Here is a 15,344-nt window from a genome sequence, read left to right on the forward strand (position 1 = left end):
CTGTAAATAGTTGCACAAACATTCAGTGGGAAAAAGCTCATTACTCCCAAAGGAAAACACATTTAGTGGATGCAGGTTTAACCTCCAAAGGCCTGAGAATTTAAAGGCACAGCTCACCACCAAAGTCAGATTCACATATTTTTTTCCCTGGACCATCCACCCATTTTCTGCTGCTTACACAGGTTTCAGACTGCCCTTTCTCCAGCCACTTCCTCCAGCTCTTGATGGGACACCCATGAGCCCACCTGAGAGACATAATCTCTCCAGCTTGTCCTTGGTCTGCTTTAGGCTCTGCTCCTTATGGGATGTAAGGGAGGTGTCAGCATCCTAATCAGATGATGCTGTAAATCAAACCCCCCTCATCTTGTTCCACTGGACTTTAGTGCCGTTTATCTTCTGATATTGTTTTGGTGTCAGCTGCCAAGTTTTTGAGAGGGCTGCCTTTTCCTGAACATTACACAAACTAATGACATTTTTTTTTAGTTTTTTAAAGTAAATAATATTAGTAAATAATACAAATATGTAATATCAATAATAGCATAACATAAATAATATCAGAGAATAAGTAAATAATAGTCAATCACATTTCGGAAAGTTTATTTAACTATCAATTTAGAATGTATTAACAATTGTTATCATAAAGTGCTGCGTTGCATTAATACAGAATGCTTTTCACAGGACAGTGTGGATGAAGAAGGATTAATGGGATTAAAAAAAGTAAAAGTAGTTGTGAGACAGATGTTTATCTTCTAAAATTCAAAGGCAAACTGAAAACATGTAAGCCCTGATGAGAAAGACGACAGACCTCATTTATGCATTTGTTCTATGAGCAGCTGATCTTCAGAAACTTTTTCCAGAGCGACAAAATGGAGCACAAGTTAACGGTGGTCTTTGCTCATTTAGAGAGAGTGCCTGTATTTATTTTTTCCTTTTAGACATTGCAAAAGTTTGTAAATGAAGCGACTGACGGAGCCCTCGGGTCTGCGAGCATTCAGCTGGCAAAATAGCATCACATTCTATTATTGTGTAAAATGATAGGTTTTTAGAGCCTTTAAAATGTTTTAAACTTATTCTGAAATTCAGGATGCAAAGACGTGAGATTTAAATTTTAAAATTCCGTTAAAAGCCTTTGTCTTTAGTCTCGTCTTTCCTCGCGAGAAGATTCGTTTAAACTAATTTTTGTTCGATTGATTCATTAAATGAAAACGAAATGTTGTCCTTAGTGGATCCATTTAAAGGAATGCTTTTTTTTTTACACATCCGCTCTTTCACTCTGATGTCGCTTCTTTTACCGGCAGTGGTTTCCACATTCACAGGAGGTCGCTGTTCGCTTTCAATATCAACACTCGTGTACTAGAAAGCGCCTTCAGATTGTGGCTGCTTGTGCTGGCGTTGGTGAGACAAGCGAGGGACGTGTGACGGGGACGCGCTTTGCTTTGAACATGAACTGGGAGTGAACTCGGACCACCGCCTCACTGGAACTCGGATCACAGGACTAAACACACCGGGTTTCGGTCCCAACCTGCAGCGGATTCCTGCCAGTTTGGACCCTTCCAGCTGCGTCTTTATTGGCTTTACTTTTCTCCACATCGGGATAAACATTTACCTCAAACTTGCTCTTCTTTGGAAGACTTAAAAGTAAATTTTTCCTGCACCAAAGTGAGCCCCGCTTGTGTGCGCTGAATGAACCTGTGCGTAAAAGCGCGTGCAGCAAAGCGCCTCGATCTCGATCTGAAGAAAGGTTTGGTCACTTCTCATAACACACGTGCTTCCTGCAGAGGATGACAGTCAGATGAGCGCAGAGCTCCTGTTCAGGTGGGTTTAACCCTCCGCTGCTGGATGAGATGCCACCATGTCCTTTACGCACCGACTCGCTCTGCGCCTTCTCATCTTCACCTTCATCCTCACGGTCAGTGCTTCGCTTATTATCATTATTAATGCTTATTTTTCTTCAAATATCAATTGAATCAAAATGCTTTTTATGTTTTATGGCTGATTTTATGGTCTTAAAATATTACGTTTTATCCCGTCATTGTGTTGGAATATCCATTAACAAGACGCACAGTGAGTTCATAAAGTCTAACAATGTATTTATCACCTACAATAAAATCACTTCACTGTTGTTTGGAACAAGGCTGTGACACATTGGGAGAGACCAGTCGAGCTCTGGGCATTGATCCAGGTCTGGGCATTGGTTTATTGATTTATTTCACAATAATGTGTAATTAACAGCTTCCTCAGCGCTCAGACAAACAGTGATTTAAATGTATTAAGGCTGAACTCATGTGAGACCAGCTTTGAGTCCTCGGGTAAAAGTGTGCCTAATTAACTTTCATTTTACTTCACAAAGCCGTGAGCGGGAAACGAGTGGAAATTAAGCAACAGGAGTTTGTTTGGCATTGATTAAACAGAGCAGGGAATCAATGGGTACAGCAGACCGACTCTAACAAACCACCCGCAGAGCTGCAGCACACTGGCATATAGATTCAGCTCTGGACTAAAGTCCAATTCTGTCCTTACAGGGACAATCTCCATGAATGACCTTTTTGATGTCTATAAAGGGCAAATATATATTTCAGAGCAGTATTAGGTGCAGATTTGCACAGTTTTTTCTTTAGATTTTAAGGCATCAGGTGACTGTTTGTATTCAACAAACTACAACAAGACACAAGTTTTATTATTCGAGTTAATAAGCAGTTCATAGATTAATTATTTTTGTATCGAGTGGTTGCTGGGTCAGCGTTTGGCACGATCTTTCTGTGCCAGATTTGGTTTCCTCTGGGTGCTTTGGTTCTCTCCCACAGACCAAACACATGCTTGTTACAGTAGGTTAACTGGTGACTCTAAAATGTTTTATGTGTGGATATTAGAATTTCCAAAACCTGTTCAGGGTGTATGCCACTCGTGGGCTGAGTAGTTAAGAAAATACTCTGACAATTTTCTTTTTTGTGCAGAGGTTAGCGCTGTCACCTCTCAATCTGGATATTTGAAACAGGTCACTCTTGAAAATGAGTTTTACCTGTTTAAATAAGGGTGAAAACCTGTCATAGTGCAGGAAAATCTGAACTCGGGCGTATAATACAGTATATAATAATTGCAGCCATGACTTTCACTTTTTAGAAATCAGTAAAAAATAATTTTCATCTCTCATGGAAAAGAACAGAATCTTCTCACTTCTTGATCCTCAGTCATGTATTTGGCACTCATCGGACTTTTCAGCGCTTTAAATCATCTCCAACTGCAGCTGATTTAACATCACACGATAAAGCAGCATTGTAACATTTTCATTTGCAGGTTTCTCATTTGGCATTTAGTTTGACATAAATTATAGATTCACTTTATGGCTGCTGCTGCTTCTCCTGGGTTAATTTTTCATACTCATGCCTGAGTCACCCTCAGGCCTGTACATATAGACACTGAAGCCCAGGCCTCATTTATTAAAATGGGTCTTTTTGGGTTTGGATAAACCACCAGACACCTCAAGTGGATGATTTCCTTAAAACTGTGCGTAATTGTATGTCATTGAGGTGACATCAGTGGTCCAAATGCACTCAAGTGAGAAACGGGGTGACTCATTTTTATTTTAGAGTGAGGGAAAAAAAACTTTATGTAAAAAAATACTCAAGTGAAGAGAGCCAGTCTTTTAATTTTATATGTATTTCTCAACTCCAGAACTAGATGAATGACATTTTAACTGATCAGCACCGCAGCTGTTTCTGCAAAGCTCACTGATGCAAACATTTATTTCCAACCTTTAAAATGTGTGTCTAAGTTTTGTTGTCTGCTTGCATTTATTCCCAGACTTTGAACGGGTAATGCATAGTCATGACTCATAACCAAAGTGACATTTCTCTTCAGTCAGAGCCAAGAGAAAAGGCAGTGATGTTTCAACATCCCTTCTATCTAACGCTGTTTCCTTCAGCATTTCCAAAACTTCAAGTTGTGCGTTTTGCTTTTTGGGGATGAGCTGGATCACAGATTGTGTTTTCAGAGCATTTGGCAACAGAGAAACCTGACCGTAACAGTGTTATTGTTTTGTAACGCTGATGTTGGTCAGCATCTGTGTCATCTTGCAACTCATTTATAACTGAATCTAAATACAAGCAGCAAACTTCAAAGTTCAACTTTTGAACTGTTGTGGTTTCTGTCTGTTAGACACGAGGAAGGAGTTTCGGAAACACCGATGACACAGGTCTGCTGTGTGTGTTGAATGACTTCTGCTTCCTGTATTGATCAGTCTGGCTGCTCTGTGTGCAAAAAAAAATGGCAAGACTTTGGATGCAGGAGTTACTGCACACAACGTAATTCGCTGCTAACGTGTGAAAGCTGCAATTAAAAAAATGCATTTGCAAACACAAAATCAGACATGTATCACACGGCATCTCTCACTGTGATGCATAAAGCTAAGCTGTGATAAACCCTTTTAATCCCCTCCTGTATTTGTACGTTTAACTGTCAGCGCTGCCTCGGGCGACTCTGCAGAGACAGTTGAACTGAAATCCTGCAGAGTGACGTCAGGAAATGGCACTCGTGTTTACGAACCACGCTTCTCTGTGAAGAAAGAGAGGTGTGTGTGTGTGTGTGTGTGTGTGTGGTGGGGCCTCTCAGCTCAAACTGTTGCAGAAGGAGTGAAAAGGTCAGTAGCTTCTTCTGACCTTTGTACACTACGGACAGGGTTAGCAAGGTTAGTTGATTAGCTGAAGCCGTGAGTTCTTTAAAAACTGCATCAGATGCATTTTTGTTTAAATGCAGAAATGTTAATATGTGTGTATAAATAAATAAAATGTCTGTGAAGGTTCTCAGTCATCCAGGTCATCGTAGTCTAAGAAACTTGGAAAGAAAAGCGTCTGGACTTCTTTAAGTTGCTTGAAGACGTTTCACCTCTCATCCGAGAAGCTTCTTCAGTTCTAAGGGTCAAATGGTGGAGAGTCCCAGATTTAAACCCAGTGGGAGTATCCCCCAAAGAGGGACAAAGGACAAAGGACCCCTTGAAATAAATAAAATAAAATAAAAATGCTTCTTTTCCACCTGACCCTCAGTCCTGGCTTTGAAGTTGGTTTCTTAGTATTTAAATGTTGGTGAGATCTGCACTTTGTGCACTTTGTGGTTGCACTGCATTATTAAAGCAGTTTATAGGCCAGCAGCTGACATGGTGTTGCACAGCTCACTGTGTAAGACACAGACAGCTGCAGCGTAAAGTTTAAGAGGTTTTTAACCAGAATTTCATCATAATTATAATTTTGGATAAAGTGGTTACTTTTTCCATCCAGTTTTGCTTTAAAGTCCTAATTTTTTGTCTTACTTTATAAATCATCAGTTGTTTAGTTTCACCCCTGCTCAACACTACTTCACTTACTGCAAGCCTGAGCTGTTTCATCGTAAACTGGCTTGCTTTGGCTGGTTTAACTGATGATGGGTAAACCAGATGATCAAAGCAGCATTAGAAAAAGTACATCGGTTTTCTGTCTAGTTTTATATTGTAATAATATTTGGCCGTCACAAATTCCATGGCACAGCATTTGAGAAATCACAGCTCTTGCTCATGCAATGTAAATATGTACTTAAGGGCTCTAAAGTTCCTTTATGCTTATGTTTCTATTGTTCCAACAGCATATACACATGGAAATATAGTCACTGAAATGCAAAGACTGGTAAATGACATAAATATATCAATATAAAATGTCATATTTAAGTTTCTTTAGCCTGCTTATCCTCACTGCTTCCCCTGCAAGCCACTTTGCAACCTACCTCGATCCTTGTCCATGTCTTTTTCCATACGGGACTTTCAGACTCCTCCGTGTAAACACATGAAAGTGTCTGAAAGGGTAAGAATAGAGCTGTAGCTTCAAATATAAAATACTGCAAATGATTTTTTTCTTTGACTGATGGAGTCCAGATCTACGTAGTCAGTGGACTAAGTAGACAGACCTTTTTAAAACAAACCCCTAACCTTGATGTGTTTAAATGTTCAGACACTTGAGCTCAGGCTTCTGTTTCAGAGCCGACTCTGCTGCTTTTACCGTTCTCAGCGAGCTGAATGACTCTGACGTGGTGGAGTCGAGGTCAGAGGAGGAGGAGGTTTGGGATTACAGACTGGTGGAGGAAAAAAAGCGTTCTTTTGTTTAGTTTAATCCGGAACATTTTATCCCTTACCTCGTAATGGATCTGTGTGTCTCTGTGTGTATTTGTGTGTATTAGTGCTTATTAGATGAAAGAGATTATGCTGTTTGTTTAGACGACGGTGGATTAAATAAGATTGTTTATCTTTTCCTTTTGCTTGTGTCTATTTATAGTTTGTTTGTTTTGAAAAGCAGAAAGTGAGAACAGGAAGGACATAATCCAAATGTGTAGCCAAATTTCGAGTTGAACAAAGCAGCACCTCCATCTGGAACATCGGGACTTTAAAACAATAATAATGATGTCACTCTGAAACTGGAGGCCTGCACTGTGATGCAGCGTTTGGGGGCCTAAGTTGTAACTTCAGGTTTAAAGCTGTTTTTTGATTGTGATCAAGGTGGTTCACTTCTTACCTACATGCAAACTTCACCTGCAGGCCTAACCTGCTTGATCACCGTGACTGTGCAGATGCACTCAGATAGTACATGAAGCCACTGAGATACTGAAAAGACTCATATTTTAGCGTTTTTATGAGACAACAAGATTTAGATCCACTGACAAACGATAAGATAAGCAGGGCTTGAATTTGCTCGGAGCCCACCTTCTCCTTCTCTTTAAGGCTCTGTGTGGATGTGCCCTCTTAGCTTGATTTTATTGAACAGCTGCAGCGTCACAGCAGCAGGATCCACATTAAGAAAGGGCCTGTGTGCATTTTAAGCAGGCGGTAACTTCATTAATTATTTACGCCTGCTAATGTGTTCCTGTGAAGTCACGTAGCCTTATTAACCCAAATGCTTTCCCACATAGCGAAGAGCCGAGCTGCTGCACACATTTGCAGCTTCCACAGCGGGTTGAGGATGATCCAGGCACCATCAGACACCGTCAGAAATACAGTTTTCAGCCATTTAAGAACAGATTGTTTCATCTAGTGCAAGGATGTCAAAGTCAATTTCAATCGTGGGACACATGCATGCACAACTACTTTGAAAAGTACACTTTCCACAGTATGTATCAGTTTTTCTACATGATAGCGAAATGCTGCTGTGGTAAATGAAATCTGTTGGCTCTCTGGACCCATGGTAAAAAAACTAAACGTCTTTACTTGATAGTGTAAAAACAGGAAGCTCTATCTGTCATATTATTGTTTATTTATTGCACAGTTACTTTGGTGTATTATAAATAGCCATGGGAGAGTAGGAAAACCCTCCTTCACATTTGTCAGTGCCAGATTACACCCAGATTATAGTCTTATAGTCTTTGCTGAGCTGATTCTGGATCCTGGGCCTTATGTTTGACAGCCCGGCTCTAGAGAACCTCAACATTAAGAATAGCCTTAGTTTAGACAGGATCTAATGGCTGTTGTTTTTTCTTTAGCTTTTGCTTTGTTGCTCAGTTGTTTAATGTGACTCTGGCAGTAACTTCCACAGAGAGTTTAAAAGATGCACGTAGTCTCCCTGATGTCATTCATTAGTTACTAAAGTCTTAAGTATTAAACCTGGACCTGAGCGTTTCCAACTCATGGACATGTAATTGATAGTTGATGATGAGCATTTCCTGGATGAGGTTTGCAATTCTAGGAGTCGGACATTTCCTGTCTGACTCCTGGTATGAGGGAGAATGTAGGTTTAATGCACTTTACATCAGCTTTATGTAAACACATTTTTTGAGCTTGTTTGCTTTTATTTTGATTAGACGGTGGAAAGAAGACAGGGAACTGGGAGATGCCCAGGGGGAAAACATACAGCAAAAGGCCTTGGGGTAGACTTGAATATGGGCCTCTCCATTAGCCTTGTGGCATATATTCAACCCAACGAACTATAGTGGCTCCCATTTTAACCCGATGTCCCAACCTTCTGCGTAACCTGAGAAATGTAACTGCACGTTGGGTCAATGCATATCACAGTGACTTGAATGCCATGGACAGGTGTGGTGTAGGGATAAAAGGAGTTTCTGGTTGCTATGTAAGTTAGGCTAGGTTACGTAGATTTGTGGAAAAAGGCTAAATTTAGGCATTTACATTTAATTTCAGACATATTATTCTGAAAATTCCCCTGTTCAGTATTTCTTTGCACAACGATACTCAGCATAATCCACATTTAATGAAGACAAGTTGCATGCAGTAAGGGTGAAGTCCCTTACTTCACTTAACAAGGACCGCCGCTCCTCTCACGTCCTTGTTTAGCACCTAATCATCCTGTAGCTGGTTTCCTTTCCGTATTGGAATCAGCTCAAGTGATTGTTCATCTTATTTGATGTAGCTGTTGAGGCCTCTGTGCCTACATGTGTGGAAGTGTTGTTTGAAGTCTGAGTCTCTCCTCTGATTGGTCACTTAAAGACAGAAGGAAAGTGATGTTTGATTGGTGAGCATGATAGGTGATATCATGGTCAGGTTTTTGGCTAAAGAAGTTTTAGTGTGTGTGTGTGTGTGTGTATAAACAGACTGACAGATCTGAAACACTGTGGAGAGTGACCATAAATCTAAGTGTAAACAGACCTCCCAACACACACGCACATTCGCGGTATATCAGTGAATCAAGCTGACACATGAACTTGTTCTGTTTGAGTGTTTTTCTTTGTTCACGTTGCCCTTTGTGTACAGTCTGTTTGAGTGTGTGTCCATGGCTACCATCAGCTGTACAAGCACACACTCACACATATGAGGGTATGGTTTGACTGTGGCAGCAGGAAAATTTGGGTTATGGTTCTCATTCAGTAGCACTCGAGTCGGCACAGTCAGTACGAACGAGGTGAGGCTAATTAATGAGGTTCAGATTGAAATCTGTTTTCAAAGGCAGCTTCTGTGGAGCAAATATAAACCTCTGCATTTTCAATCGCTCAGCAGCTTTCTTTTGTTCTTTCTGTAATAGATCGCCAGTTCTCAGTTCAGTTTAAAGAGTCGGTTTTACCCAGTTTACATTTACTGTTATTGTTTTTATTATTTAATCATTTAGAGTATTTGTTATGGGAAAATTTTAGGAAATTCCAATATGGTGCTCATTCCATTCTTCATAAACACAGGTGCCTCTTTGTGCTGATAAAGTTTATTAAATTGATAAAAACTGCAACCAAATACTTTTCAAATATAAATTTATTTCTAATTTGTAGTTAATATCATAACTGCTTAAATTTGTTATTTTTTTTCTCGAAAGTTGTTGTTGGCGCATTTCAGGAGGACACTGCTAATAAAGTTACACAATTACAGAGCGAATTCGCGTTTATTATTATATTTACAAAATACCACAGTTTTTGTATTGGTCATATCATTTTATTTTGTTGTATTTATGTGCGACACCTTAAAAGCCGGTCTGTGAAAATATTGTCTGACATTAAACTGGTACGTGGCGCAAAAAAGGCTGGAGACCGCTGGTCTATAATATATGTAGAATTGGTCCTAGCATGGAACCCTGTGGAACTTCTTAATTAACCTCAGTGTGTTTTGTGTGTTAGACTCAAATTGGAGTCTATTAGATAGATATGTACCAGGACCTTTAATACCTACGGCATGCCCTAATTGCTGTGATAAAATTTTATAAATAACCCTGTCAAATGCTGCACTGGGGTCTATCAGGACAAGCACAGAGATGAGTCCACTGTCAGAGGCCATCAGAAGATCATTTGTAACCTTCACTAAAGCCGTTTCTGTGCTGTGATGAATTTTTAAACCTGACTGGAACTCTTCAAATAAATCTTTCCTCTGCAAATGATCACACTGAGAGTGATTACACTCAGCTCAAGTCACACTGTGACTGTCTGCAGAAAGGTTGCCTCCTATCAGACGACTGCAATTGCCTTCCGATCAAAAGTTGTCATGAATGTGCAAAACGCTTAAGCTCTGGGAAACCATTTAGTCATCACAAAGTCAATATAATCACCAGGCAGCCCCTGCTTTTTTTTGTTTTGTTTTTTGTAAATGCAAGGAGGTTGCTGTTTTATTTTTACTGCATTAGCTTGCTCTGAATTAGGAGGTAATTTTGTCAAGCTAAGTGGGTAGATTGTTGGATGATTTTTGGTTGAGCCGTTTCAATGTAAGTTTGCTTGATGGACATTATCTCATTTTGGTGTATGACATGAGCCTATTGTTTGTAGTATTTTTATGTAATAAAGTATCAATATTTGGTGTCCCTTTTTTATTACAATATCATCACGCAAAATATCCCAATACTGTGCTGTATCGATCCCACCACCACACGCCCCCAACCCGAGGAGTCATAATCGTTTGAAAAAGAAAGTTCTCACAGGCCTCTGTGCTGTTCTATGATAAGCTAATTACACCACATGATTGAATAGGTGTCTAGGTTGTAGAACCTCCTTTAGGAGCAATAACTTTAATTAATCGCTTTCTGTGGGACTTTATCAGTTTCTCACATGGTTGTGGGAGAATTTGTGCCTACACTTTTTCACAGCGTCACTTCATTTAATTGAAGTTTGTGTTAATTTGTTCATGAACAGCTCTCACCACAACATTTCAATCAGCTTGAGGTCTCTGGGTCACTTTGCAACACTTTGGTTTTTAAACAGGCTGTTCATCATACTCTGGGTATCCTTCTTTCATCTGGACTCACTCACACTAATCCTAACACTGACAATCAAGATAAGTGGTCACACAAAGCTTTCCTAAATTGACCGAAGGATTTCCCAATTTAACTACAAGTGTGCTCACTTGAAAAGGGTTGTGGTGACAGCATCTAACCAATCACAAACATGGAAGAATCTACTAAGATTACACACACACACACACACACACACACACACACACACACACACACACACACACACACACACACACACACACACACACACACACGATACAGGCCGGAAGTAACACAGCTGCTGCAGACAATCAGCAGAGTGAGTGGGTGTGAGAGGAAAGGTGCTGTAAAGCAGTTTAGTACCAGTGTGGTGTAAGATTGTGTGTGAACTTTAATAAAGTTTGGTCAGGTCAGAAAAGAAAGCTAGCAAATATGTTGACTGTAAGCTAACAGATGTATCAGTATCACAACTGTGTCATTAAGAGACAGGATAATCTGATGGATTATACTCAAGTACTTCATTAAATACATGTCTAAAAGAGTTTTGTTGTTATTCCTTCAGCTGTAGCCTGGTGGGGTTTAACGCTCTGAGAGTAAAAAATAAATACAAAAACAGAATTCACATAAAGACTTGGAGTATCTGCAGATTTGATTCACAAATTAGAATGATATTAATGCTTTTAAAACAATAAAACTGTTGTGAAACTGTTTGCAGCCAACATAGAATAAAATAAAGGACCAAAGTTGCCTCTGAGACTCTGGATTTATTACTGATGCTCTTCAGGGAAAGACAAAGATTATAGAAACTTCCTGCTGTCTGCAGAGGTCTCTGAGGGATCCTCTGACACTGTTTTATGGAGATTTGATTGTGTCATACACGCTGATCTCTAACGAGGAACCTAACCTGCTTTGGTTTTTGCTTTTAGCAGGAAAAGTTTTTTTTTTTTTTGTATTCCCAAATCATCACCCCTCCATTGCTGTGTTTTACAATTGACATCAGGAGTTTCATGCTGCCACCTGACATACCTCAAGTATTGTGTAATGTAAAAATAGTAATTTAACAGTGAAATAAAAAATCCCAAATAACGGTAAGAGCCTGGATTTACATTCTGAAAGGAAATGCCTAAATCCTCCCCCTGAAAGCTGCAGATAGGAGTGAAAGGAGAGCAGATCGCAGAAACATGAACTTTACTCCAGAAAACTGGAGCACGTATGTCAAACACCAGCGTGCACAGCACAACCTGAGACAAAGAGCCTGACGCAGGAGGTTTGTTCATTTTGGAGATAATATTCATAATATTTATTTCCCTTCATCCCGACAGGTTAATGGAATGTTTTCTCCCTGCCAGTTCTACTGGGAGATGCAGAAAGCAAAGAGTGACTGTCAGACACAGCTGCAGAAGAACCATACCACTCATGCAGGTACGCACGCACTGAAACACACACGAGCAAGTGTTTGGAAATCCCCATCCAAAGTATTTTACGATAAGTCTGCTGCATGTGCAGGAGCAGACGCAAAATAATCTGCTGTAAGAGCATCACTGAATATTAGGCCTCGGAAAAGTATTTAGATCCATATCAAGTAAGGAAAAGTGTGTGTGTGTGTGTGTGTGTGTGCACTGAATGACATCATTTGAAGCAAGGTCAGTTGATGTGAAGTGGTGGGTGTCTCTGGACGCTATTTCAGACGGTGTTGCAACACTGAGCTGTTTACCTTGTGAGATCAAACACTCCACAAGAGGCACAAACTCACACATACACGCACACACACAAATGTACACATGTACACATACACAAATGCTAGCTATAAAAGTTAAAAAAGCTTCTTCAGTTTCCTGCTTGGAGGGTGGATCTAAGAGAAATCAAACATACCTCTTTTCTGCACTTGTGCTACAATCAGATGATTTAAAAATCATTTATTTTGATCAAGAAAGGATAAAAACGTGAAGGCAAAGTGAAAACTGTGTGACCTGCATGTAGCAAATAACAAAAGCATTGAGCAGTCAGACTTGAAGACTTCATTTTTCCACATCTTTGATATGACCTCATTAGAATGGAAGTTTAGAGGTCACCACAGCAACATCCTCCTCTGTCAAACCAACCCTTTGCATGTCCTCCTTCACTACGTCCTCTGTTCCTCCTGCCTGGCAGCTTCACAATCAACAATCTTTGTCCAATATACCCACGTTCCCTCTGCACATGCCCAAACCATCTCAGTCCTGTCTCTCTATGTTTGTCTCCCAACAGCTCCACCTGAGCCATCCCTTTAATGCACTCATTTCCAATCTTGTCCAATTGGTCATTCCCAGATAGATACATCATAGCAGGTTTCCCCATCTTGTAAACTTTCCCTTTCTACTCTTGCTGCCATCCATCCATCCATCCATCCATCCATCCATCCATCCATCCATCCATCCATCTTCTTGCGCTTATCAGGGGCAGCAGCCTAAGCAGAGAAGCCCAGACCTCCTTCTTCCTGGCCACACCCTCTAACTTGTCTGGTGGAACACCAAGGTGTTCCCAGGCCAGCCGAGAGATATAATCTCTCCAGTGTATCCTGGGTCTGCCCCGGGGCCTCCTCCTGGTGGGACATGCCCGGAACACCTCACCCAGGAGGTGCCTGGGAGGCATCCTAGTCAGATGCCTGAACCACCTCAACTGGCTCATTTAGATGTGGAGGAGCAGCAGCTCCTCCTGGATGGCTGAACTCCTCACCCTATCTCTAAGGGAGAGGCCAGCCACCCTTCAGAGGAAACTCATTTCCGCCGCTTGTATCTGCAATCTCATTCTTTCGGTCGCTACCCGCAGCTCGTGACCATAGGTGAAGGTGGGGACGTAGACTGACAGGTAAACTGAGAGCTTCACTTTTCACTCAGCTCTCTGTTCACCACAATGGACCAGTACAGCATCTCCATCACTGCAGCACCAATCTGTCTGTCGACTTCCCGCTCCCTTCTCCCCTCACTCGTGAATAAGACCCTGAGATACTTAAACTCCTTCACTTTGGCAGGAACTCATCCCAGAATGAGCCAGAGTGGGCACTCCACTCGTTTCTGTCTTCAGATTTGGAGGTGCTGATTTTCATTCCTGCTGCTTCACACTTGGCTGTGAACTGCTCCAGTGCGAGTTGGAGGCCTGTTATCCTTCTGTCACAATTTACGTCTGACAATATAGAAATAAAGTAAGGTAATGCATTACTTTTTTGAGAAGTACCCCGGATGGAAACATGCATTAATTCATACGCGTCAAAAGTGATGGTAACGTACAAACTGACACCCTGGATATGCCTGCTGTGATGCTCACACAAACCTCTGTGTGATGCTTGAGCTGACTGACGAAGCAGCTTTGTTTTTTAACCTCTTGTTTTTCAGCAAGAATAAAAGGCTCAGAGAATAAAAGGCTTGAAGGACTGCTGCACACAATCGGCATCCAGATGTTCACGACTTATATTATGAGGATTTCTGTGTGAAACCACAACACGAGTAACCAAAGACTGACGCACAGACATACAGAGGCTGTTCTGTTGTTTGTGAACGGTCATGTGTGTGAATGTTTGAGCACAGAGATAATAAAATGTGTTTAATCTGTGTGGTCTCAGCTTTCAGACAGTGAGCTTTTTCTCACGCTGGTCTTAGATACGCATGTGTGTTTGATGTTAAAGGACAGTACCAGCATTAGTTACTCTCAGGCCTCATCAGGCTACATTTATTTTAAACGTAACTATTAAGAGGCCTTCAGAGTTTTAAGTGAATGTCTTTGTAGTCCCTCCTGGCTGAGCAGTAAAGCTAAATGTCCAAACCTCACAGGCTGCTTTCATGTGGGCTGGATTTATTGTCCATGTTCAATCAGCAGCTCGCACAGAAGCTCCACACAAGTCGCTCAGCCAAACAGGAAGTTCTGTGCAGGCAAGTTCACACTTCTAATGTCTGCGCGTGTGTGTGTATCTCTGTATGTGTCTGTCCAGGATGTCACGGCGAGTGGGACAACGTTTCATGTTGGCCGAGCGCTGCTGTCGGCAATGTGCTGACCTTACAATGTCCCACCCCCTTCCAGCTGCTTTTTCACAAGAACGGTGAGCTTCTTCTCAGAGACACACTTCCTCCTGCTGCCCTTCAATCATCTTTGTTAACACACGCACGCACGCACACACACACACACCCACAACCACACTTGACTTGGTAAAAAAAACAAAAACTGTGATCTGGAAATTTTACACCATTTCAGTTAAAGGAAGCTTCAACTTCCCCCAACATTTAAAACATTTTAAGACAGCTGGCACTCAGTATGACCCCGCCACACAAAGGCTGAGGACTCAGCACTGTTCAGCAGTTTATGGACTTTGAAAAACTGTGACATACTCAACATTTTATTATTTATTATATTTTAGTTTTTGTGTGCTCAAAAACTTTGAAATCTTCATCTTGTTGAACTCAAACCTTCTGTTCCAATAAATCTTCACTGTATTCTTTTTTACATTAATACTGTCATTTCTAGTGGCACTGTATTTTTTTTACAGAGTTTCTACACTGGTGTTGTAATTTTATAGTAATTTATCTTGTGAAATTTTAATATTTGACAGAAAAAAACACTAATATTTATAATGTATCACTACATGTATTAACTAACACCACAAGTGTCCCATGTGTGTTGTGAAAACAACACATTAACTCTGATTTAAAATGTAAGCTTTGAAGTCAC

At 40.7% G+C, this 15,344-nt stretch overlaps 1 protein-coding gene across 2 annotated transcripts in view; it reads left to right on the top strand.

Moving 5' to 3' along the window:
- Positions 1-1,453: 1,453 nt before the first annotated feature.
- The window catches only part of LOC134634039 (vasoactive intestinal polypeptide receptor 2-like), a 48,000-nt gene continuing 34,109 nt past the window's right edge, over positions 1,454-15,344 (top strand). For both annotated transcript variants that reach the window (XM_063483071.1, XM_063483070.1), the window contains exons 1-3: positions 1,454-1,909; positions 11,969-12,068; positions 14,611-14,718. In XM_063483071.1, the coding sequence (XP_063339141.1) occupies positions 1,853-1,909; positions 11,969-12,068; positions 14,611-14,718 (265 nt within the window). In that variant the 5' untranslated portion in view covers positions 1,454-1,852. The remainder of the gene's footprint in view (positions 1,910-11,968; positions 12,069-14,610; positions 14,719-15,344) is intronic.

Source organism: Pelmatolapia mariae, linkage group LG9 (genome assembly GCF_036321145.2).
Source record: "Pelmatolapia mariae isolate MD_Pm_ZW linkage group LG9, Pm_UMD_F_2, whole genome shotgun sequence".
NCBI classification, from domain to species: domain Eukaryota; kingdom Metazoa; phylum Chordata; class Actinopteri; order Cichliformes; family Cichlidae; genus Pelmatolapia; species Pelmatolapia mariae.